The sequence below is a fragment of the Chaetura pelagica genome, unplaced genomic scaffold (genome assembly GCF_000747805.2).
Source record: "Chaetura pelagica isolate M959 unplaced genomic scaffold, ChaPel_1.0 scaffold20, whole genome shotgun sequence".
Taxonomy (NCBI): Eukaryota; Metazoa; Chordata; class Aves; order Apodiformes; family Apodidae; genus Chaetura; species Chaetura pelagica.
The window spans coordinates 4,660,437-4,686,181 of record NW_009951958.1 but is presented as its reverse complement, the minus strand read 5'-3'; the positions used below and the strand labels follow the sequence as shown (position 1 = coordinate 4,686,181).

The 25,745-nt window shown below is 42.9% G+C and overlaps 1 protein-coding gene across 1 annotated transcript in view; it reads right to left on the bottom strand.

Moving 5' to 3' along the window:
- The window catches only part of LPP (LIM domain containing preferred translocation partner in lipoma), a 211,239-nt gene that overhangs the window by 83,334 nt on the left and 102,160 nt on the right, over positions 1-25,745 (bottom strand). The window contains exon 5 of the mRNA XM_009999836.1: positions 16,192-16,202. Coding sequence (XP_009998138.1) covers positions 16,192-16,202 — 11 coding nt within the window. The remainder of the gene's footprint in view (positions 1-16,191; positions 16,203-25,745) is intronic.

Below are 25,745 nucleotides of genomic sequence, written 5' to 3'. Positions count from 1 at the left end.
TTCCTGCTGGACTCACAACTTTCTGCCTCATCTTAGGACTGGAAGATTTCTCCATTTTACTCATTCTCTGATCCCAGAATTACCTGTGCTCTTTTACTCAGGTGTAGCTGCTTTCTCTCTGAAAGCTTTGCTGCTTTTCTTCAGGCTTTGCACAGGTCACATTTCTTGAAGCGGCTACTGGGAGTGTCCCAACTCCTTTTAACAAAATGAGTACAATTTCCTTTGGAAAGTGGATGGAGAGCTCTGACCACGTCACAGAGTGTAAGCACTGAGTATGATCCTTCACTTGACTTTCAGGTGACTGAGTCAGGGGAAAGGAGGCAGAAACTTAACAGACATGCTTCAAGGATGACAAAGAAATATTAAAAATTACTCCTTTTCTAGTGATTCAAGAGAAGAGCATTTGCAAATACTAATGAGAGGATTGCTATTCTTTAAAGTCAAAGAGAGATCTCATTTGCTTGCCTACCAAGGACTTGTAGTAAAAGACTATATAGAAGAGTATTAAAAGGGTACTGAAACAGCTCAAGACAAGATATAAGCACTAAAAATCAGAATTTGTCCTCCAATTTCTGCCTCAGTTAGAGTGTCTATATTTTATAATATCTCTCTGGATGGTTTTGTTGCCAAATTGGCTTATACACCTTTAAGGGACCGAAGCTTTGCTGCATTTAAAACAATTAATTGTCCCCATGAAGAGCCCTCTGCAGGTATCTCTAGGTCGCCTGAATCCCAGCTCCTCTACCTAACATCATGTCAAGTACCATTTGCAAAGGTGCATAATTTAATTCATGAGGACATTAATTTAATTCACCCAGACTCAGTGTGGAGAGTCACAGCAGCTCACAGGTACCACTTCCACCAGGAAGCTCTGGCCTCTCTTGCTACCTCCAGCCCAAGCTAGGACAATGGCCTCTTCACAAAATTACAAAACTTAAATAGATCGTAATGACTGGTGATTAAAAACTTAAAAGATCTCTCTCATGCTTTTAGAAATGGGAGTGTCCAACAAAAGCAGGCAGCTTGCTTGCAGACCTCATGTTACTTCCCCACGTTAGAGCCTGGGCAAGTGTGTAGCAGCAAGCTCCTGGTCCAGCCACCAGGCCATCCACCAGGCCATTAGATGTACTTGCAGGTGCTACTGTGATGCTGAGCACCGACAAGAGGATACAACATGTTGGCAGTAAGGAAAAAGGTGGTGAAATTATACAGCACCACCAAGAGCAGAGGGAGTAATGCACAAGAAAAGATGGAGGAGGAAATGAAGGGCTGAAACCCCCAGTGAACATCACCTTCATAGCCTAAGCACTGCTGCTTTAGAAGAGACTTGCACATGCTTCACTATTACCTCAGGATAATAAGAAATAATCTTTTCAGAACAAAGCAGTGCCAAATTCTATACTGTACTTGGGGGAAGAAAGCCAGGGCAAATGCCTGTCATCTAGATTATTATTTATTTCACCCAATGTACTTAAGAAAATGTTCTCTCATTTGGCTCACAGCTGTGGAAATTTCTCAACAAAGTAATAATTCTCCTGTAGCACAGTCCAGAGTAGTTAAGGATTACTCAGATAAAAGCTCCAAGACTCTCTCAAAATATTGTCCCTGTTCAGGAATTTCCCACAGTCAGAGAGAGGTGGGAGCTGAGAAAAAGGCAGCAAGAGATAAGGATCATTTTCCTGCAGACAAAACCATATGCTGAGGATCCATCACAACTCAACTGGTGGCCAAATCCTGGCAGGGAGGCAAATAAGCAAGGGTTATGGAAGCTTCACTGCAGATATTCAATATTCAATGGGTCTCAGTCTTCTTGCAACCTGCTCAAACAGGAGTGAAGGTCTGACTTGGCTGAGCTACTTACAGTTGTTGCAGATGCTACTCATCCTGCTTGTAGAGAGAGCAAGAGATGGCCCGTGGAGGAGAAGAGCCACAGAAGCAGAAAGGTCAGGGTCAGAGCTGGAATGAGGGCTCTGACAACATGGGGGAAGAACCAGGAAAGAGAGTGAATTAGATTTTTCCAACACAAATGTAACAATTAAAAAAGGCAAAACTACAAAGGCAAGAGAGAAGTGCTGGCAGGAAGAGGAAAAGAAGGGAGTGTGCAGCAGGGGATTTGAGACAGACTCCAGCATCAAAGGAGAGGACGGGACGAGGCAGAGAGGAAGGAGAAGAAAGTGCAACCCAGCTAGGAGCTTACAGAGCTGGCAAGAGCCCCTAGAGAGAGAGTTGTGTGCACCCGCTGCATAAAGGAGAGTGGCTTGGGAAGCCTAATGTCCAAAGAAGTTGGATGAAATGGAAGGATAGATTAACAGCATACTCAGAGCAGGGAGCGAGCGGGAAAGCAAAAGCAAATGAGAGGTATCAGCATCAGGTGACCTTACTCAGTCAGCTCCCAGAACTATCCAATACTAAACAAAACCAAAAACTAAATGCTTCTGGACACATGGCATTTGTGGTTTTGCTGGAGCATCGGGGAGAATGAGCACCCAGAGCAGAGCACTGTACCCTCAGCCTCACTAGATTCCCACATGGAAGGGTCATATGGGATTCAAATGTCACCTGCTCTCCCCCTCTGCTTCCCCTGCTGCATCTAGTGTACAATCCCACATCCATCACAGGTACATTTTCCAGCTGAACAAAAACTACCTGGTGGTCACAATCCTCCAGATGGTAAGTACACAGGTGTTTGTGGTGTGGGGATTGTGCTGTGTACTGTAAAAGTACCTATGGTCTCCAAACCTGATCAGGTTAGGAATAAGAGCAAGAAGGAATTCCCGTTTCAGCTGCGGAGCCGGAAGGAGAGTCAGTGCTCCCTGGACTCAGAGCCATTCTACAGATTTCCCTTATCCTCTGTTTTGCCATCAGCTTCTCACAAAGCCCTAAGACTTTGGCAGCCAAACCAGGCTGCGCGCTAAGGAAAGGAATCAGAATTTCCTCAGCTGCAATCCCTTAAGGCTGGTGCCAGCCTGGGGCTGCAGCCACTGCACTGACATACAGACCTAATGATCTGCACTGTTCAAGGCATCAAACTCTTGAAGAAGCTCGCCCTGCTTGGAAGGCCACGCTTGAGTTGTGTTTCTGTGCTGTCTTTTGTGTAATGCTGGGACCGACTTTGAGGAGGTCAGGAAGAGTCTGATGGCTCAATAAATAAGAGACACTTGGGGGACTGAGCAGAACTGACAGCTCAACAAGATCCATGTTTAGCTGTCAAAACATTCCTTCATGTACAGAGATGCAGCTGAGAAGGCTGTCCCCATACCTCCTGGGCTAGAGACAAACTTATCTCACTAATTGGTCAAGAGGTACTTCGAGGAGACTGGAGCAAACAGAAAGAGACAGTGGTGTGTGCAATTAGAGCAGAGGAGGCTGAGGGCTGTGGCAGGACATAATGTTGCTCCTGGACCACTTTGATATACTAAAAAGATCACTGTCCATGAAATATTTTCATGTCCTGATCAACCACAACAGCAGCAGCATAGAAGCCCTATTCTGTTTTTTAATGATTAAGCAGCTCGCAAGTTGACTGAGCAAAGGCTGAAGGGGAAAAACAAAGAGATATATATAATTCTGCTTGCAGAATTTACGTGAAAAGGATGGGCTAGACATTCAGATGGTGCAAATCAGAGTCGCTCCAGGGAACTCGCTGATTTACACAGCAGCAGAGGATATAGCTTAGCATGCCAAAGTGAGCAATGTACTCAGGTGTTCACTGGCTAGGTGAGAGGCACTATTTGAGTCAACAAGGCTGTCTAAGCCTGGCCCAGACACACTGCACTAACTGCAGCCCCCTGAGACCTCAGCTGCATTTGTCTTTCACAGGAACATATGACACAGGGAGAACACCGGCTCCCTGGCTGCCAGACCAAGAGCAAACCTTGCAGACAAAGACCTCACTCTCTAGGGATATGGGTGGTTGGTACCTGCTTCCTTGCAGGTGACACTCTAGGGCTTAGTTAGTTAAAGTCACTGTCCTCAACTAAGGGACCCCTCTCAGTCTGGCTTTCACAGATTCCTGCTATCACCTCTCAGCTTAGACTCACCTATTTTTCAGGGCTTCCTTTCTCCTTGCCCTTTTTGAGAAGCTGGCTCCTTCTTGGAGAGGACTTCAGAGCAAGCATGCCTCCTCCACCTCCCTTCTCACCTACCCTTGCTCCTAAGAGCCAAGTAAATTTCAAATGCATATAAAATAGTTGTGAATGCCAAACACTTTACAGACTCCTTCCTCTTCTTTCCCTCAAAATGATGTATTCTGCTCTCCATGCTCCCTTTCTGTCCCTCTGCATTAGTTTTAGACTATTACATAAGGGGCTCAGGCCCCCTCCCTGCATAGGGGACACATCCGAAAATCACTCATACACTTTAGAGGGTTTGCAACATGGAGGAGAAACAGTGAGGCCAGCAAAGTTCTGAAAGAGATTGCCTGGGGAGAGTCTGAAATTTCTGTCACTCTGGCTTTTCAGACTAGGAACAAACAAATATTTGTGAAGAATGGCTTAGGCAGAGTTGATCCTGTCTCTGAACAGCAGACAGATACTCAAGTCTGTTCCAGTCTTATTGCTCATGCTTCTGTGATTGAGAGAGCAGTTGTGACATATTCTGCAACAGAGTTGAGCAAAGCCAGCTGAAGGCCTTATGGATCATCTTCAGTGCTGAAGACACTTACAGGAAAAGAAGCTCATGTGCAGTATTAAGTTACTTTATGGTTTTCTTCCAGACACTAAATCAGAGAAACTTTGTTCAGAAATGGCAAAGAAGCTGGGTCCTAAACAGGCACAGTGACTGCCCTTCTTTTACCATCTCCAAGATGTTGTATCTCCAGCTTAGACTTGAAGTGCATGAGGCAGGTCACACTCAGAGCACCTACTGTATGGGCTGCAAATATTTGTGTTAGACAAACAGAGGGCTTCTTTTGTCCTGGTCTACAGGAACGCCCATGAGGCTCTAGTGCTGGATCTCCATTAAAAAACTCTCAGAAGCTGGACAAGATGCAGTGTGTTTGGCCAAGAGCAAGGAAATGGCATGCAAGGAAGCATTCAGAAAGTCAGCATAGGTGTGCAAGACAGCAAAATGTTCCACCTTTCTGTTGTGCAAAGACCCACGTGTGTCTGCAGTGGATGGAAGGAAAGAAGTTACTCTAGAAACCTTGATGCAAGCCGTCCCTGCAATACCACCTTATGGGGAAAACAAACGGTAGGGGAGCTATGTAATCTATTCATCCCAAAGTCTTTAAGCAACAGGACAGTATTTACTAGCTGGTAACAGACAACATTCAAACAAGAACAGAAAGTCACTTTCCCAACCCTTCTTGTGAATTGCTCACATCTGTGCAAGAGAGCAATCCAAAGTCCTTATGCCCATGACAGCACTGCAATCACACACTTGGGTTTTGAAACCCAAAATAGCATGAGCCAGACCACAGCAAGGCTGGTGCATCACATGCAGCTGCACTGATAAAGAGGAGACATTGCAAGCGGCTCTCGGGCGCAGGTTGCTAGGGAACGTCGCAAAGCCGACGCAGATTTCCCTGCCACTCACTGGCTCTTTCCCCTCTTCCCATCTCACTCGAGCTGTGCCAGTTTCTTTGCCCTGAGAGTGCTGTTCTTTCTGTCTGAAGTGTGCAAAAACAAATCTGCCAGCAACAATGGAGCCCGATTGCTTGGCATGTGTTCCTGGGGAAAGAAATCTCTCTAGCCTTTGATTTTCAAAGGCAACCAGCTGATGAATTGGGGAAAAAAACAAACTCTTGCCATTTTCTCCATGTCTGTGTGTTATTTCATTCAACCTGTGCTACAACTAAGGGTGGGTAGCAATCCCAGGTGGTGCAACTCAATGGGCTGACTTCATGGGTGCTGTGCCAGCTTGTAGCTGGCAAAAAATGGTGCCCTGAATGCCATTCTGTGCCCTCTTCACCCCTCCTCTTCCACAGCGTGCTGCGCTTTGGGAAGGTAGCTGCAAGAGCCTTCACAGCGCAGCAAACATGGGTGGGTACTGCATGGTGCTCCCACAACTTCAGGGGGCACCAGGACTTAGGAGAAAGGGCACACAAGCAAGGGAAGGACTGCTGGAGAAACAGGAGGAAAGGAAAAGGGAACTTCTGCCTTCTCAAGAAAGAGCTCTGGGGTTAAGGAGAAAACAGTGACCAAGATGGAAACAAAAGGCTTTCCAGTATTAATCAATCTTTAAGCAATTGGACTGAATGCTTAGGAAATGCAGTGCTCCCTACTGAGGCATTAGAGATTTATATTTAGATGTTGGGTGTTTTTTTCCAGCCTGTGTTATTTTTAGCTACTAGTTGATGCTAGGCTGGTGGTGGCTGCTATCAGATCAATGACACTCTCCTGTAATGGCATTTGAGGGAGAGATGGCAAACGGAAGCAGGATCTCATTCACCCTGGGATACTGCCTATTGCTGGAGCCCCTGACTGCATGAGGAGACAGCACAAGAGCAGAGCAGTGGCTGGTTCCACAGACGTACTCACACACTGAGGCTACAGGACTGATCAAATGCCTTTCAGTACCAACAGGGACCTAAAACTCCAAAAGCAGCAGAGAGGAGACACCCAAACAATCTATGTAACTCTACAAAACAACAAGAGAGAACAGACTTAGAAGTGATGTTGAGAGACTGCTTAATAAACCTCCTTATCCCAAGAAGGAGGAAAATAATGTGTTTGAGGACCTATTAGACACATAATTCTGGAGACCAAGGAAGAAGCATTTAATCTTCCTAGTAATAGCACAAATCTCGGATGTCCACAGTGCTTGTACTCACAGCATCCTCTAGACAAGGGGAAACTCATGTAGTTCCCAAGGCAGACAAGATCTGCAGTTTCTACCTGCTGCAGGGTCCTGTCTTTGAGCAGAACCATCACCTGATGATGAAGTGGTAAAAAAAACCCAAAAAACATAAAATAATACAATTACACTAGTATGTGAAAAGACTAATTCCTCCTCAACTCCAAGTAATTTGTAATTAGACTTTGAGATAGGAGGATGTATGTTTGTTCTCAATAAGAGGCTCTTACGTAGTGTGACAGCATGTTCTCTTATCTCATGACAAGCCAGGCAAGGATGGTCAAGGTCTCCTCTTGAACTTTGCTCTGCAGCACAGCAGCAGCACACGAATATGCAAATACCCTCCCAGATTTGTGTTATGTATCATGAGTTAACCTCTACACAAACAAGGATGATTCTCATTTCACAACAGAATACAAAAATTGTCTGCAAGTGTACACCAGTACCTCAGCATTCCCGTAGAGAACCTGCCCTGCACCACTGTGTCATCCTCCAGTGACCCTATGGCATGACCTTAAAAATGAGACATAGTGCCAGCATCTCCTAGAGCAGTTATGTGAACACTAGTCCACCTTCATTTCACCTTTAATCCACATTTCAAAAATTATATTCATCTGCAGAGACATGCTACTCTGAAACATGCCAGCTACACTTTATTCCTCAGTTCAAGCCATATGGTTCTAGTAAGAGTTGCTAATAAAGGAAGAGTATGTTTTCACCTGTAATTTTTCAAATCTCATCAAAAAGTGGTGCAACATGGAACACTGCAGATTGCAGCACAGCACATGTGTTCAGTCACATTTTGCACTGCTCTGCATTTGCTCTGCTAATGGTCCTTAGTTAATATGCACAACCAACTCAGCATCAAGGGCAAAGAGAAAGCAGTACAGTTGTGTTTGCAGAAATGGTACCTTAAATTAAAACAAACAAAACAATTGCAAGTTTATTAAAAGTGCATGTTGGAATTAGAGCCCTGTAACAAGCAGACTTTGTAAATGACCAGGAATAGAGGACTTCAGGTTATCTAATGTGGGTTTTTTTGGCAGTAATTTTACTTCAGAAATAATTTTTCCAGCAGTATGGAGACAAATGCTCAAGGCCAACCTTGACATCTTGGTCTTGGCATGTTTCAATAACCTCCGTAGTTAAAATCATTCATTGTGCACTTCCAGGAAAGACAGCCAGTAGATTTCTCACAAAGGAAAACCAGCAGGTAGCAACCATAGCTAACTCAATAAAGCTTAATGGAAAGGATGCAATGGCTATGACTTGTGTCAGCACTCCAGTCTAGAGCTAGGGGATGTCCACCTGATTTATTGTGGAAAAAAGTATCATTTACAAAGTCATCCACATAGCACATACTGCAACACAGCGTTTAATATATAATAGCCTGGCATAATCTGACTCCAGATGAAAGACTAAGAGGATATATTTATACTGCACATGACTCCAGTCTCCATGAATGCACCTCAAGGCAGAAGCAATGTGGCCTTTTACCCAACTGTGTCCTTAGCCTGCCACAAAAGCATAGGTGTGTGCAGCTGGGGGGAGGTTGGAGTATGGTTAGCAATCCAACAAGCTTTGTGCCACCACGAGGCACTTGCCTTCTTCCAGCTGCCTTCCACAACTCCTGAGCATCAATCAAAAACTTTCAGGTGGTTTTCTGCTTCTGGAAGAGAAACCCAAGAAGTCATAGAGAGGCTGAGCTGGCAGCTGCACAAGGAGCTGCAGCAGAAGGTGCCTTGGAGATCCCAGCAAAATGTGCTTGGCCGGAGAGGATGCACAGAGTCAAGTTCCACAGCTCACCTCTGGGCTGAGATGAAATCATGTTCTCTGAACCCAACAAATCAAACAGTGAAGACAGGCTTAATCCAAAGGACTGAGGCAAGGCACAAGGCCACCTCAACAACATATTTTTCTAATAAAAGCCAAGACATCAAGCCTATATTCAGCAAAAAGTCCAAGGTAACTCTGGGACACAAATCTACACTAAGATCCATGTCAAGGGTCTGACCTGACTGTACACAAAACCACTTGAACAGACAGTTATTTTTATCTAGGGGCTGCAGGATAATTAGGGTCAGACTCAAATTTCTTATTAGATGCATGTCTAATTGCTCAGGGTGTCAGACATTTCAGTGTAACACCTTAACATTAATTCCCACCGTGTGTATTAGTTCAACTCTTTAAGAGCTGAAGTCTATTATTTTTGATCTCATAGATTAGGAGACAAAAAGATACTGGCAAGGGAAAGAATAAAATGACCATCTAGTTTTCAAGCAACTGAAAATTGTCTTCTATCATTCGGGAAGTCCTGCTGCTTACTGTACATATATACATTAATTCCAAAAAAGTTTCTGTTTGCAGCAGAGAGATTTTGCACACAAAGCGAATGACAGAAACTTACATTCCTCTTTTAGGGCTCATACCTCTTGATATACCTAACCCCTACTGAAAAGCATCCAACTGGGGACACATAAAGAATTATCCTGAAAAAGCCAAGTCCTTGGGAAAGAGAAGGAAAAAAAAAAACACCCCACATCACTAATGACCTGAGCAGTTAATTTCAAAACATGCATTTTTAGTCCAAGATCTATTTTTCTCTTATCAGCAGCTTTTGGAATTTTAGACCAGATCCCCACCACCACCTGCTTTCTCTGCTCAGTGAGTACCAGCGCTAGCATGCCAGCACTAGCTCTGCTACAAGAACTAGCTGATGCACAGTTCACGGCTGCCTCCACTTTGCATCCCATGCACTTTCCCAAAGCTAGATGCTGTGTTTTCAGCGACCTGAGAAGAAATACTTGTTCTCTTCGTAATTAGATTCACAGTAAATGCAGGAAGCGAAGCAAAAAGAACACAATGTTCAAAGCTGCCACTCATGGTTAAATAATTAGTCAATATTACACTCAAATGCTGCCTCCAGTGTTCATGCCAATCTGTAAGGGGAGGCATTTGTCCTTACATTACTTTGGCGCCTCGTTTCAGTAATTTCTATAAGCTGGCAGTCTGGCCTCAGCAGAGAACGGGTCATACCACTGCTAATTCAGATAGATTACTAAATACAAATAAGAATGGTGAGGGATTAAAGCAGTGAGGTGTTAACAAAGCTTTGGTAACAAATATATGCAAGAAATCTTTTCACCTGATTTTTATAAAGCGGGTCTTATCTAAAAACAAGGGGGCTAATTAGCTAATAATTAATGCGGAACCATAATTCTGTTTGGTCTACACATCTGTTATAGTTATACATACAGAAGTGGTATTGGTTCCTGATGAAAGAGCTTCAGATGCTTCTCCACACTGCATAGGAGCCCACTCCTTTTGCTCACAAGTCAATAATACTGTGGGTAGGATCCTGAAACACTCCCACAGTTTGGAAAGAGCAGTTTAATGAGGCAGTGCTCCACCTAGATATTTATGTTGCTTCTCCCAGGAAAATATCTATTGTGGCTGTATTTCTCCTCATAGCATTTTTGTGTGCCAGAAGGGTTTCTTGACAGAGGGAGCTGTGATGACCTGTAGTTGATCTAGAGCTGAGCTTGATTCTTTTGGAGCAGTAGGTGATGTCTGAATGGATGCTGTTGCTTATCTAGATAAGCTAACTTAGAAAGGAAGCAAGAAACATTTTATAAGCAAAAGGAACAAGTACAGATTAAGTCCTGGGACATTCCTGCATCACCTGCACAGCCTTTCTAAGATGCTTCCATCAAAGGTGTGGAGACTATGTCAACACTGAGCTTATTCACCGAGTGGCAGCATGGCTGCCTAGCTCATGCCTGGTTAGGCTGTGGAAGTTTCACTTCCACTTCATGCCACCCACAGGCACGAGGTACTGAAGACATGAATTAAGTTACCCTGTTGTAAAAGAGAACAGCCAGCTCTGCCATACAGCACCCCTTCCAGCTCTGCTGGACTTTGAAGCCTCTGCCTGGAAGCTGCCCACAAGGAACAACATTATGATCTTAGGAAAATTTGCTTTCAGTGCATTTCACCAAGACTGAACTCAATGAGTGAGAATAAACAGGCCAGATGCTGCAGATGTGGCAACTAATGGTAATCCCTAACTAATGGTAATCCCTGTATTCCCTAACAAAACCAAGAGCATTGCTGCTAAAACCAAGATCATGTCTCACAAGCAGGTCCTGCAAATGTATCCAACCAGCTGAGTGCCATTCTAATTTACAGCACCTGCTTGATAAGGACAGTACAGAGCACTGAGGCAGGGGGTGTCTGCCTGAACACCCTGCCCAACCTTTCAGCATGTGAAAGAGAGGGGAAAGGAGAAACACTGATATAAGACCTCTGCAATTATTCATTTTGTCTGAGTTGTACTATCCATGCCTGACAATGACTTCATTAATCTGATAGCTCACATCTGGGTTGTCACCCTCCCCATGCCACTTCAGCCACCCTCACAGCTTGCTGGGGGAAGAGACAGTGAGATGGGATCCAAATTAGAAACTATTTGTGATTGGTGAAGTAGAAATGTAATTGCTTTTCTTTCCCCAATCTGAAACACCCCTCCTGGGGAAATTTGTGCTGAGAAGGCCTTGTGAACAAACACATGGAGAGTAACAGAACATGGTCCATATGCACTAGCAACCAAAAATAAACTGAAGTCTGAAATGCATACAGTCAAGTGGATTCATGTCTATCTCTATGCCATGGTAACAGATGGTCAGTGAACTGTTACAAGACAGACCAAAACTAGTTAAACAGATGGGGAGTATTATTTTTATACTGGTTTGTAAGTGAATATTTAAGTTTCCACTAAGTTATCTGAATTGCCATCAAAGGAGCACACTCCTGCAGTCCCCATCCAACCAAAACAGAATTCCATGGAAACTTTTATTCAAGGAAGCTACTGTGATTTCTTCTTTTGCTGGTGCTGCTATAGCAGTACCCACGGCAAATCCCTCTTAGACCTCAGCAAGAGTGGCCCAAAGCTGCACACCTCTGAAGTCCTGCTGCTGCCCACATCAGCCTGGGCCATTCAGTCTTGCATGCCAGCCCCACCACAGAACTCTGACCAGTGTGAAAGAGGCACAGACTGACACTGGTCAGGTTCACTTTACCCTTCTCAGGGTTTAAGCGGAACATCTGGGTTCACAAGAGGGCAGGAAAGACTAAAAAATAAGTTAATTAACAGCTCACAGTACCTCACATCATGTTCAAAAACCTAAAGCAACATTTGCTGAAGACACTGACACATCTCAAAGGAAATGGGCCTACTGTTTTCAAGGAGTGCTGAAGAATGATGGAGACAACTATATTCACTGACTTGCAAGAGGGAAAAAGAGAAGTGAAACAAAACACCTGTTTTCTATAGTGCCCAAACACTGAAAGAATCAATCTCCTGCCCATAAAATACTCTAGAACATTTTAGCAATTCCTGCAGTGGACAAGTGCAGATTAGTTACCCCCTCACTTTAAAACCAATTTTTTACAACCAGAGGGATGCATAAAGGCTTCACGTTTGACTGTAATTGAGGCCCCCCTTCAGCATTACTCTGCTGCACTCAGATGTGGTCACAATTGTTGGAACAGTGCTTGGTTTTGAAATCCCACCATACAAATCCATTTCTTACCTTTCAGAGTGACCATTATCTTCTCACTGTTTGACATACTGCTGACAACTGTTAAGAAGCTGCAGGGTGTTGCCTGCAAGCCTTAGAAGAGCTTGTACTTGCACTTCTTTATAAAGGAGTTCCACTTTGTGAATTCATTATCTGTCCAGCTGTCATCAGAAAATAGTGCTCAAGAAAAATGAAAGTCTCATTGCAAGTATTTATTGCTAATTTACTAAAGGCTAACAGTATCCAGCAACAAAACCCCAAAAGTTATCATTGAAGTATTTCATTTACCTAACAGCTTGAAATCTCTAGGCTGAAGATTGTGTGCACACACCCCTGTGTGCTAAGGCTTCAATTAAAGAAAATATAAAAGCTTTGTGGTGTAGCCACTGGGAAACGTTTAAGCATTTGCAGCCTCGTGTCTTTGCACATGAAATGTTAATGGGGCAACCACGCACAGCAAGCTCCCCAGATCATGGTTCTGATAACACTGGCTTTGTGATACCTATCACTGGGCTTCAGAGGTGAGGGGGCCTGCCTTGCCTCATAGTTGATGACACCTTGTCAGCATGCCACGTTCTCCAAGTCAGTTCAGGAGTTCATTACATCTAGATAGCACTCTTTTTGCTCTCTGTCTCATGTTTATTAATGTGAAGCACAACTCAGTGATTCATCAGAGAAGATGGAGTGGTGCTCTGTGGCAGGCTGACAGCTTCCAGTTGATCCACTGTCCTGGTTGGAGTTCACCACAGGGCTTTTAATTTCATTAATTTATTTATTGCAATTCCTGAAAGTCCAGTGCTGCTACACAACAAGCTCATAACTGCACCTGACAAAGGTTTAGGGCTTGTCAAAATTGGTTTAATTTGTATGTTGTGTAAACAACATTAAAAGTTTGGCAGTTTAGCATTAGGCCTTCAGTTACTAAAATTACATTTTAAAATATGCATGACTAGAGAGATATTTGCAGAACATGTTAGCATGGCTGATAGCACAAGCAAGCAGTCTGCACTGTGCTACTCTTGTTCCATGTGCTGTTCCATGTACACGACAGCAACCTACTGCTGCTCTCTTAGCCCAAGTGTCATAGTTCAGTGCACTCTGCTGTGGAAATTCATTTTCTGAGCTTCTCTGGCAATTACACAGAAAAGACTTTGAAGTTTTGCTTGGTAGTTTAAAATAAACTTAGCTGAGGAACTGGCAGTATCAAAACCACTTGCAAAACTTTGTGAGGGCTTTAGGCCTGATGCACAAGAGGTCAACATTTTGAAATCTTTTGCATTATACTTACATTACTTTTCTTTTGCTTGGGCATGTTTGCAACATCTCATTGCCCCTCCTTCAATCTGAGTCCTTTTAACATACCCTCTACATGCTCTGCTTTGGTTACCAGCAGAAAAGAGTTGCTGGGAGAACAAGACCAAGATTTTTCAATAATAGAGTCCCAAGTATACAGCATACATATGTATAATACATACAGTACACTCATATGCATTTAGAATAGCTATATAAACACACACACCTAAAAAGCATCTAAATCATTAACCTAGGCAGCTCAGTGCAGCAAAAGCTGGCAGTGTTACCAGAACAGCATTTAGGAGATCAAGCCACTTGTCCTTATGTCTAATACAGATGCAGGAAATCCAACTTGGGCCTGTATTTCTAAACTAATCTCAGAGGACAACAGCATCCAGCCACTGCAACTGTAATCCTACAGGACAGCAAGGCAAAAAGGAAAGAATGGCTCTGCAGTCTATACCAAGACATAAGACAACCTGTTCTGCCAGTTTTTTTATTTATTGCATGCAGGTTTTACAGGGGCTCTGGTCAATTATTAGACTGTAATTTGCAGTAAAACTGAAAAATACAAGGACACTTAAAGGACCTTTGATGTGATTCTGTTTCACATAAAAGAAAAAAAAATAATAAATGTTGCTAACTATACAACAGGTAAAATTTTGGTTTAGCCAGAGTCAGTGGGAGTTTAGCCAACGATCAGTTTTCCAAATCATACTTTCTCTTCAGAGGCTAGAACAAACTAGCATTGGATTTATCTCATGGGCTGATTTTATTTCTGGAGAACAGGGCTTAGTTTTTGTTTTGCTGAGCTTTTTTTTTTGAAACTCAAGAGTAACTGTTTCAAATGTTCCAATGGTAAAACTGAAAAATACAAGGACACTTAAAGGACCTTTGATGTGATTCTGTTTCACATAAAAGAAAAAAAAATAATAAATGTTGCTAACTATACAACAGGTAAAATTTTGGTTTAGCCAGAGTCAGTGGGAGTTTAGCCAACGATCAGTTTTCCAAATCATACTTTCTCTTCAGAGGCTAGAACAAACTAGCATTGGATTTATCTCATGGGCTGATTTTATTTCTGGAGAACAGGGCTTAGTTTTTGTTTTGCTGAGCTTTTTTTTTTGAAACTCAAGAGTAACTGTTTCAAACTGTTCCAATGAATGAATATACAAGATATGCAAGATAAATATTGTTACAACAAAATATATTACTATTACATTTAACTTCCCTTTAATAAATATAAAACCACAAAACCACTGGGTCACAGTTTTCAGAAACAGCAGTCAACTGAAGCTTGGAGAATCAGCAAATCCCTGATTTTAAAAACAAAACAAAACACAAAAAACCCCCCCAAATTATATCTAAAGTAACTTCAACAACTAAAACCAGTTAAAATCCATTCCTCTCTGTTAAATAGAGGTCTATGCCTGAAACACACTTTTTAGACATTTTATTTTCAATCCAATTTGGAGTTTTATGGACCAAACTGGTGTTATGGTAGTTGCTAAAGCAGTTATCTTAGTTGTTACAATTGTATCTTCCTTCTACTGAAAGCCATAAACCTTCCCACTTGTTGCCTAATGCTGCAATTACTCTACAAACTCTGCTAGTCAGTTTGTTGACTGCAAAATAAGGAAGTGTCAGGGAGAAGCACTGGCTTGCACACAGGATGAGAATGCAAATGGAAACGAGGGGATACATCAAACAGATTTAGAGAGGAGAGTTTATTGGCAATTATCAAAACGTCCATAAGGTTCAAACTTCCCTCAACAAATAAAATTTGCAATTGGAAACCACCGATATTGCAATGAAACTTTCCACAGCAGGATGTGAAGAGGGAGAGAAAGAAACGCTGCTGTGATCAGGGAGGTCACGCTCACCCTCACTGCTTGCCCTCCAGGCCTTAATTCCCCTTCTGTAACCCCCGGAGTCAAAAACATTTTGCTGTATGTGGCGGTTGGCCTCTAAGTCTCTCAGGATCATGAAGAGAAGCTCTCACTCTGACTAGGAAGAAGAACATGGACAAAATGCCAGCAAGCTGGTTTTTATCTTCAATTTCTTGGACTAGTGCACACTATCAAAAGCCCTTTGCTTCTTCAAACCCTGCAGTTCCTCTTCTGCTGAGCTGTGAAGTTGTTCCATCAACAAACTCAGTATAAACTCTCATTGACAAGCCTGGAAGATTTATTTTTGTCATCTTTAAATAGCCATCCTAAAAAAAATAAACAAATAGATAAATAAATAAATATTGGCAAGTTGCTGAATTTGTTTGCTGGAAATTGACACTGATGGCTGCTGCTAAGGGATAGTGTGGTGACCTGCGACAGTAACAACCAAATAAGAGCCGGCAATAAACTTAAAGGAAAAAAGGACTTGAGGTCAAACATTTTCAAATTCACATGCCTGAAGTCCAGCTTTGAAATGCATCCGTAAACACTGAATCAGAGATCAGCTTTTCTGAACTGCTGCATCCCTGCAGCCCCTGTTGAAGTCAAATGCATTATGCTATGGCAAATCATACCTCAAACTTCTCTAATAGCCAAATATAGATGTATACAACTAATTGCTGGGTGCCAGAGAGAAAGAGCTGGCCTTAAAGGAAAGAAAAATGAGAAGAGAGTTTGCAATGTGTTACAGCTGCAGCATCACTCTTTCAATGCAAGTCACTTCTAATGAGAAAGAACAGCTTCCAACTTGTGTTTGCTAAGCTACAGTTCAAGGCCTTGATTTTATTTTGTTGAGAAAAGACAACAGAACTGCAGATTTACTTCTTTTTATAAACAGAGAAGACAAGGCTGTCCAGGTCTCGAACCTTCACAGATCTACTCTTAAAAGCACTGCAGCTCAGCACCCCCTGTATCTCTACTGATATCAAACTTGGCATGGAGGAAACACCTTGACAGGGCTGGTGTGACAAACATATGCTGGGAGGGCCCAAGTTTCCTTGTGGCACCACACCAGCAGGAACCAGGGTCAGGAGCCCAACAGATATTAGGTAGCAACAGTGGGATTCCCAAACAGAAGTGGCCTTTGCCAGAAGTGTCTGGAAGCTACTCCCTGGGATACACTTCATCCTGCTTCACTGACTTTACATTTCTAAGATTCAATGAACTGAGGCATCTTGGGTGCCACCAAGGCATCTGGCTGTTCCCTCAAGAATGTACATTTTTGGCAGAGAGACATCCAAATTGCTTCTTTCTGCCAGCAGGAAAGACTTCTGGTTTCCCCTGCTGCTCTCCATGCTGAAAAGTGTAGCCAGAAGAGGGGAAGACAGCTGCAGGGACCTATTAGTGATATTCCAACATCATTTGGGGAGTTTCCCTATTCTCTCTCCCTGTCTCCACACAGCCACTGGGTGATCCCTATTTTAGCTATAACTGCTGGTCAGTCACCCCATTTGTTCCATGCTCCCCACTGCTGCAGGACATGGCATGTAGGAAACAATGCTCAATCCCTAATAAAGGTCACAGATGCACAGAGTTGGTCTACCATGACTGCTCATCTCCAAAGCACCCTTTCTGTAATGCCACAAACAAGCAACCAGGGCAGAGGCTGCCCTGTTTGGATACTCCATTACAGAGCTGCTGTCATGTGATGGAGCAGAGTTAGTGCAGAATAGCAGCAACATGGAGGGTGTGGTGGGTTCTCAGCAAGGACAAAAAGCAGGCAGTGGATGTATGAGGCTGAAGACAAACAGCAATCAGTGGCAATCATGGTCCCAGTTGTGACAGACATGCTCCACCCAGACATCTAAATAGAGAAGATGCAAAAAAGGAGAAGGGTGAGGACCACAGCAAAGAAGTAACTGAAGCTGCAGCTACGTGAATAAATAATAGATTCTGAGTGTGCGAGCTACAGACAAATAACCAGGAAGGAAAATTGCCTAATTGCAGTGAGCAAACCCAGACCAACTCTAAGCCCGAAGAAAGGCACTATGCTTAGGACAGTCTTAGAGACAGTGGATCAAGTAAAAGGAATAAAATGAACAACAGCCTTAGAGGGTAACTCAGAGATATAGGGAAACAACCCAGAGATACAGGGACACAGGCCTCAGCATCAGTTACTGACAGGACTTAAATATGGCTCTTAATCAAAAGCTTGAATGTTGAGAAACCTGAGTGCGAGGCGGGTGCCAGAACTCACAGCCAGTGAAAGTTGTTCTGCATCAGAGGACATGGCCAGACCAGGCTTTGAGCCTGAAATGACTGTGACGGGAGCAGCACATTTTCTCTTTTTCATGCATTGCTGTTTCCTGCACCATGTGGTTACAATAGTGCAGGTGACAGTGCAGCTGAATTGTGACACCACACACCACAAAGACCAACTTCTCATGGCTTTTCTTGGGGCCAAAGAGGTGGAAACTGACCATGGCTTTAATCTGATCAGTCGCAGTAGATTCAACAGGGTTGCTAAAATGCAGTGCAGAAATAACAGAAGGATAGTCCCTTGCTTGAAAACGTTGCAGTACCCTGAGCTCAGGGCTGGACCCTAGTAACCAAATCGAAGTGAAAACCTCATGTCTCTAAAAACTATCTTGCAGGCAATAAGAAACTGTGCTTCAGTGAACAGCAGCTCACCAGTTTGCACATGGACTGTGTTTTGTAGTGCAACAAACTTAGGAACAGCAATGGCTTAAGTTGACAGGACAAGTTTGGAAAAGACGGGAAGGTTTCTCAAAGCTTTTGACAAAGGGGTTTGCAGTAATTTCTCTGTGGTTTCTTGTTTCTCTCACACTTAGCAGAGGAGTTGCATGCCAGAGCTCTGTCAAAATCCTTCAGAGTCACCCTAGCCTAATTCCGAGCACTGGGGTACCTCAAGTGCTGTCCTATGCAACTACCACTTCAAAGCCGCTTTTGTTTGTGGTAGACATGAATTCTTAGTGCCCTGCTTTCTCTGAGCCTTTCATTCCCCGGTTTTGCTTTGCTCTGAGGGAAACAGGACTTCTGTGCTTTTTTTCAGTGCTTGCTCCTTTACTCTCATCAGAGTTTCTGCTTTTTCCTGATGAAACTTTCTTCTTTCTCTTCCTCATACAGGAAATTGTAACAATGGTTCAGGGGACAACATATTCACCTCTAGAATGACTGACAAATCAAGATCTCACTGTTCTGTTAACACATCTACATTTTATTTCCGACTGTAGCCAAGAATCACAAGAAAACTAGAAACGTACAGGCTTTTCTATATGTAAGATCATAGAATCATAGAATCATAGAATCTTAGGGGCTGGAAGGGACCTCGAGAGATCATCTAGTCCAACCCCCCTGCCAGAGCAGGGTCACCTAGAGTACATCACACAGGAACGCATCCAGGTGGGTTTTGAATGTCTCCAGTGAAGGAGACTCCACAACCTCCCTGGGCAGCCTGTTCCAGGGCTCTGTCACTCTTACAGTAAAAATTTTTTTTCGGATATTCACCTTGAACCTCCTATGCTCCAATTTACACCCATTACCCCTTGTCCTATCACTGGTCATCACTGAGAAAAGCCTAACTCCGTCCCCCTGACACTCACCCCTGACATATTTGTAAACATTGATGAGGTCACCCCTCAGTCTCCTTTTCTCCAAGCTAAAGAGACCCAGCTCCCTCAGCCTTTCCTCATAAGGGAGATGTTCCACTCCGTTAATCATCTTCGTAGCTCTGCGCTGGACTCTTTCAAGCAGTTCCCTGTCCTTTTTGAACTGAGGGGCCCAGAACTGGACACAATACTCCAGATGTGGCCTCACCAATGCAGAATAGAAGGGGAGGAGAACCTCTCTTGACCTACTAACCACACCCTTTCTAATGCACCCCAGGATGCCATTGCCTTTTATTTGCATTTTAGCTGCTGTAAGATAATAAAGAGAGAATATTGCTCTTTTACTCCTAAATGCTGTAGGTTCTGCAGGATGTCTCTCACAGCCAGCCCCACAAATGGTAGAAAATGCTGTTCATGTATGTAGCTAGCTCTGGAAAAAACTGTGTTTAGTAATGCAACCCTGAGAGGGAAATTTTAAAAGGGGATGCAAAACAAAGAACTTGACCCCCTTGTGATCACTGCTGCCAGTACATCCTAACTCTGCCCTCCGGGCCAAATCACAATCCTTAACATTCATTACAGGGCACCACCTCTTAAGCTCTGGGCACCCCAAAATAGGCAAGAGCAGCTGGGCGCACTCCTTTTGAAAAGCAGGTGCACAGTCACATCTGAACACTGCAAGTATGCTAGAGAAAAATAACATTCCCTTTCTTGGAACTTATTTTCGGCAGTTGAACATTTCACAAGGAGAAACTGTTAGTGCAAACACTCAAAAGGTCAATCTCTAAATAAACAGAGAGACAGAGTGATGAAAGGGGTTAGTTGTTATTAATGAAGCTGAGATGATCACAAGTCAAAAAAAGCAAACCAGCAATGAAGACAGAGAGCTGTGAGCATGCTAGAAATTTTGGCAAGATCATACATGAAGATACAAAAAGCAAAAGTTACATTCTCCAGCCTGAGATGGAACATGCCCCGAAAAATCCTTCTTTACTTTTCCCTGGCATTTTCAGCTACTTTTCAGCTACTTTCACACAGTTTAGGAAGATCAACAACTGGTTTTGCACTAGAAACAAGCACCACACATCCTCACATAAATACTATACTCATACTAAGGCATAGGATGAAAACAAATCTAATTTGCACCTACTACACAAACATTGCTTTATCTTCATGTCTGAACAGAATTTCCATCTAGATCAAATGCATATTTTTCCCTGACACATAATATCACTAAAACATGGTGCACTGCTCACATTAAGAGAAATCTGTACAGGCAATTAAGAAAAAACAAACAAACAAGACAATGACAACATAAGATAAAAGATAAAAATTTAAAATATCCAGGGAAACTTTATTATGTAAATCCTGTTTAAAGCTTTCCTGTTTTATGTTGGTTACTTCAGGGACTGACTTGCTTACCAGTCATGTGGCAGTGTTACACTGACTATAAATATGTACTTTACAGAAGATGAAGAACTGTAGGAGTTACAGATCAGTTCTTGGCTTCGAGGTGAAATTCAAATCTGATTATGTATCCCAGTTAAGTACTGGCCTCCTTATAATGAGCTAAGTCCCAAACATCAGAACAATCAAAATTTGGCTCCATAGCTTGTAGTTGACCCTAGGTAAACCTCAAACAGAACCATCTGTGGTTGAAAACAAACAAACAAAAAAAAATCCCTTGGTGATTCTGAATCATCACATTGCAGTAGTTCACTTTTCAAAGGTGGATTTGTCTCAGAGACCTTTCAGTGGGATCAGTAAGTGCTTCATAGCTGAAAGGTGAATTGGTATCAATAACACTTGTAGGAAGGGAAGACCTATGTGAAAACAGAGTGAGGAGAAGGGAATATGTACATTCATGAATCAGCTAGTACTAATGTGTGTTGTGGTGGCAAGAAAGCGAGAACAGATCAAACAAGGGCTGACTATGCCTTGAGCTACACCCAAAGTCTTTCTTGAAGTTTACTTTTTCAGTGCCATCCACAGGAGGAATTTTGGGCTTGTTCCATCACCAGGCTGCCCTAGCCTTTGGACTAGGACAAAGTAGAGAATAAACTTAGGTGCTGTGTACACAATTCTGTCACCTAATAAACTACATGACGAAATGACTGGTTGAGATAAGGTTTTACTAAAGATGGCTGGTGACCTCTAGCTCTCCAGACAAGACAGCTGTGCTCTGATGTACAAACACACACACACAAACCAATGTTATTTGCTTTGCTCACTGCCCCATGCTTGAGCATCACAGCCAGTGAGGCAATGTCATTCTGTAGCATCTCCTGAAAGACATCCTAACTCCAGCTCCTGGTTTGAGGCTCACCCGTGGTGCCCAGCACCTCCCAGCACTCAGATTTTCCTCCTTCCCTAAGAACTTCCCTGAGAACCTGACAAACTGGAAGACTAATTGAAATACAGATGTGGCAGTTTAGATGGCCTTATGCAACAACACTCAGACCTGACAGGTGCCATCACAGCTTCTCCTTTTAAGAGGAAGCATGGACCACTGCATGTCAAAGCCTCTGGGTTTCCTCTACCCCCTCAGCACCAACTCGCTCTTTGGACTTGGGCATGTTAATTAACTTCAGCAAGGTTTGGTTTCTCCATCTGCATGATGAGTGCTGGTTATGCAGAGGCATTCACTGCTTGCACACAGAAGCCTCCAGGCTTCTTCCCTTGTGGGTAGATTTAGAGATCCCACCAGAGTCCCTATGAAACAAGAACGAGCCACTTTAATCACACATGCCTAAAGCAAGCAAATCTACGTGGGAAATCAGTGTGGAACAGCTCATCCACAGTAACCCTCTGGGGAAAGGAAGGTAGTACAGGGTCCAAAGGCATCAAAAAAAGCTGGAAAATTCTTTGATCAGAGTATGTTAAAGGCTGACATTGAGCCACATAAAACTAACCCCTATTTTGGTTGAAAACAACTTATTGCCCATGTTCAGCTGAAGGCTATGTTACAGTCCTCAGCATTAGTACTTTGAACTTTTTGGATAGGAGGCACAAAAGAAGCAGAAATCACTGGTGAACACAGATCAACAGCCAACACCAAGAACATGGGTAGAGCCCTAAAAGTGTAATTACCCAGCTGATATTTGCCTACATACATGCACATGCGTTTGGATGTTAACATGCCACAGCAAACTCCAAGACTCAGCATAGGTCAAGCAGTTGCCAAGTTGCTTCATTTTGTCACATAGTCTTCCTACTCATTCTTAGTAGTCCCCCTTCTTGTAGTCCCCTGATTCATGAGTCCTCATGGTTTTCCCAACCAACACTCAATCACTTGGGCTCCTGCCTATCTAAATCTATCCAGTGGCAATCATGCTGGTCTGAGGAAAGCGGCACACTTTTGCTGGGGAGCCACAGTATCCTGCAATTCAAGTGAAAAATCAATGCTGGGGAAGAATGGCATCTGCAAAACAGCTGAGGCATATATGAACTCATGTGAAACCATCAGAAATAAACTTTCATCAGCAAAAGCTCAGTGTAGCTGCCATGCTTGCTGTCATCACAATGCTCTGGACCTTATATATTGAACCTGGCACACAGACCTTGTATATATTCATCGCTGAGGAGGAGTGAACAGCTGCTTCTTGTGCAGAGTGTAAGAGAAGCAGGGAAAAAAACCTTCACCAAGAAAAACAGGATGTGAGATATAGAGAAATCCTCCTGGGGAAAGAAAAAAAAAAAAAAAAAAAAAAAAAGGAGTAGGGGGCTTGAAAAGAAAGCTTAGGAGGAAACACATATCTGTAAAGATAGCCCGAGTCTTCAACATTATTTCTGCTTTGTATCTGTGAGGATACATGTTCACAACCAACCCATCCTGACATCTATCTTTGGTCTCTACCTATATTGCCAGCAATCCATTTTGACCAGTCTCCCATCATGAGTGGTGTCTGTGCACAAATAACCCCAGTTAGTCACATCCCATTGTGAAAGCTACCACAAAATTCCCCAGAAATGGATGGGTATCCACTGCAGGGTGTTAGCTGTGAGCTGTTCTGTTACTGCATTCTTCTTTCTTACTTCTTTACAGGGACTCACACATGGATAGCTTGTTATACAGGAATCTCTGCTCGGAATCAACATCTCACAGAGAAACTATCAAAAAATGCTAAGAATAGTATGTACCACTTGAAGCCCTCCTACATACCAGCAAATATAAGGTGTAAATTTCTATGGGTGTCGAGCTAACCCTAAAGTCACTGTAACACCAGGGTTAAGCTCAATGTGTAATTCTTCTAAACAGGCAGGAAGTAACAAAATAGAAGAGGCTCTGTGACTTACTCAGTCTCCTAGCTGTTGCTTGAGATCCCCAGACAATAAATATTGTGTTAGCCCCTGATCTATACCCTTGGCTATTATTAAATCAACATAGTTGTTCCAGTGTTAACACAGCTATACTGACATCACTCTGAACTAACAGACATACCACAAAATGGTAACCTTGCAACTCAAATCCCTTCATAAGATAGATCAAACTCATTGCTAAAATATTATTCTATACATATTCTGTACACAGGCTTCATATATCTAGTGTCATATCTGCTGTGGCTTTTTTGGGTGTTTGCTTGTTTCCATTCCTGGCTTCTCATCTCATAGGTTTGCAACAGCTGGAATTACTGTAGAGAGATAGCCTGACTCCAGCTGCAAGCCAGCTCCTTTCACAAATGAGTTCTACAGCCTTCTAAAACCAAATGGGGTATAACGTGGCCACCAAATGTCCAATGAGCCATCCCAGATTGAACACCAAAGGAAAATGGTTGAACAATGCTAAACACTGGGCAACAACATTTATTCTCTTCCTCATTTCCCACATTCTTTGCATTTGGTTCACCATAAAACACGCAGATGATTTAGTAACAGAAAGCCCAGGATGCTAGTAGTCATGCCTGATCTCACTGGCCTTTCCCCATGCTTGGCAACAAAATAAATCAGGGAGTTATGCCGTGGCAAGGCACTGTCTATTCCTGCCCTAAGCACACACACAGCAGATAAGAGAAGATGCCACATTCATCCTAAATCCCACCAAAGCCCTTAGATCCAGACAAGGTCAGAATGCTGCATTGTTCCTCAAGGCTAGTTTATATACACCTCACTCTCCTAAAGCTAACTCAGTCTTAAAACCACATGACTTGGCTAATTATTTTATTCTCCAGCTCTGAGGCAACCTTTTTATCTCATCAGCACAGCTACCTAGCTACCTTCTGTCACTGCATCAAGACACAGACCGATGGAGGAGAAAGCCATGGGGCTACTACCCACGTGAGCCTGGCTGGATCCCTTTCTCCTTCTATGAGAATGGGGAAATGGCCATAAAAGCAAGATTTTGCCATACACCTATCTGAGGCTTTATGGATTATTTAGTTAAGATTCATAGGAGGGCTCTGAAAATATAAAACACTACATAAATGCTAAAAGTTAACTGGTTTTAATAGCCACAGATTTAAGAGAGGTCTTTTCTCCATTTCCATACAAGGGTACAGAAATATCCTCTGTTGCAAATAACCACTGTGCCTGCTGTGAGAAGCTCTGCACATGATTTCAATTGCCTTTCACATAGAAAACAGGAATAATACTTTGCATTTATATACTTTTAAACTACTTTGCAGACAATCAAGTCTCAAAACGCCAACTGTGATATAGAAGGCAAACATTATACCTGTTTTACAGAGGAAACTAAGAGGGAAAAAGGTTAAACTCCCTCGACTAGTGCCAGAAAGGAGATATTTGAGATATCAGCCACGCTAGCAATGCCTATCTAGACCCACACTTACTCGTCTTAGTAAATAGTTAACTCTTCTGTTCCTAACCTGCTACACAGCAGGGCATGCACACCACACAGCAAGACTGGCCACAGCATTTGTCTGTATTACCAGCTTATTTGATCTTCTATAGATACTTCAGTCGACCACAGTGAGTGTCTGGAATTGCATGAATCCACTTATTCAATTTTCTAGCTTGTGTGGCAGTAGAAAAGTTGTTGACAACTAAAAGTTAACTAAACATTTATTTTTGGAGGCTAAGCCTGACCTTATAGTGTCTAGACTCATAACTACCCATTTCTGTGACATTAAGCTGAGTTACCACATGAGAAAATTGCTAGAGTGATAGTATTTCCAGGGCATACTGAGTCACTGTCCAACATCTAAAATGGGAAATAAAGTAATTTCTTAGAAACTGTCAGCACAGTGGGAGGCAAAGTTCGCAGGACCTCAGCTTGAGCAGAAAAGTTAAGTTTCTGCTCTAAAACAGGTCCCTTGGCATTAAACATGCCTTTAAAAAAAATTCACAATGATAGAAGAACAATCAGGTGCTGCAGTATTGATTTCTTGGCATTATCTCATGTTTAGAACAATTATTAGGCAACGCTAGCAAAATTATTGTTGTAACCAAGCAGCACCAGCACTGTGCAGACTCAGAAGCACATCTCATTTTTTGCTTTGATCGATCTATCCTAGCAATGTGCTGTGGTCCCTGCCTGGAGGCTCTTCTGTGCAGTCTCTAGAGAACGATGTTTATGAACCTCATCCTCCCCTCTACAGCAGGAA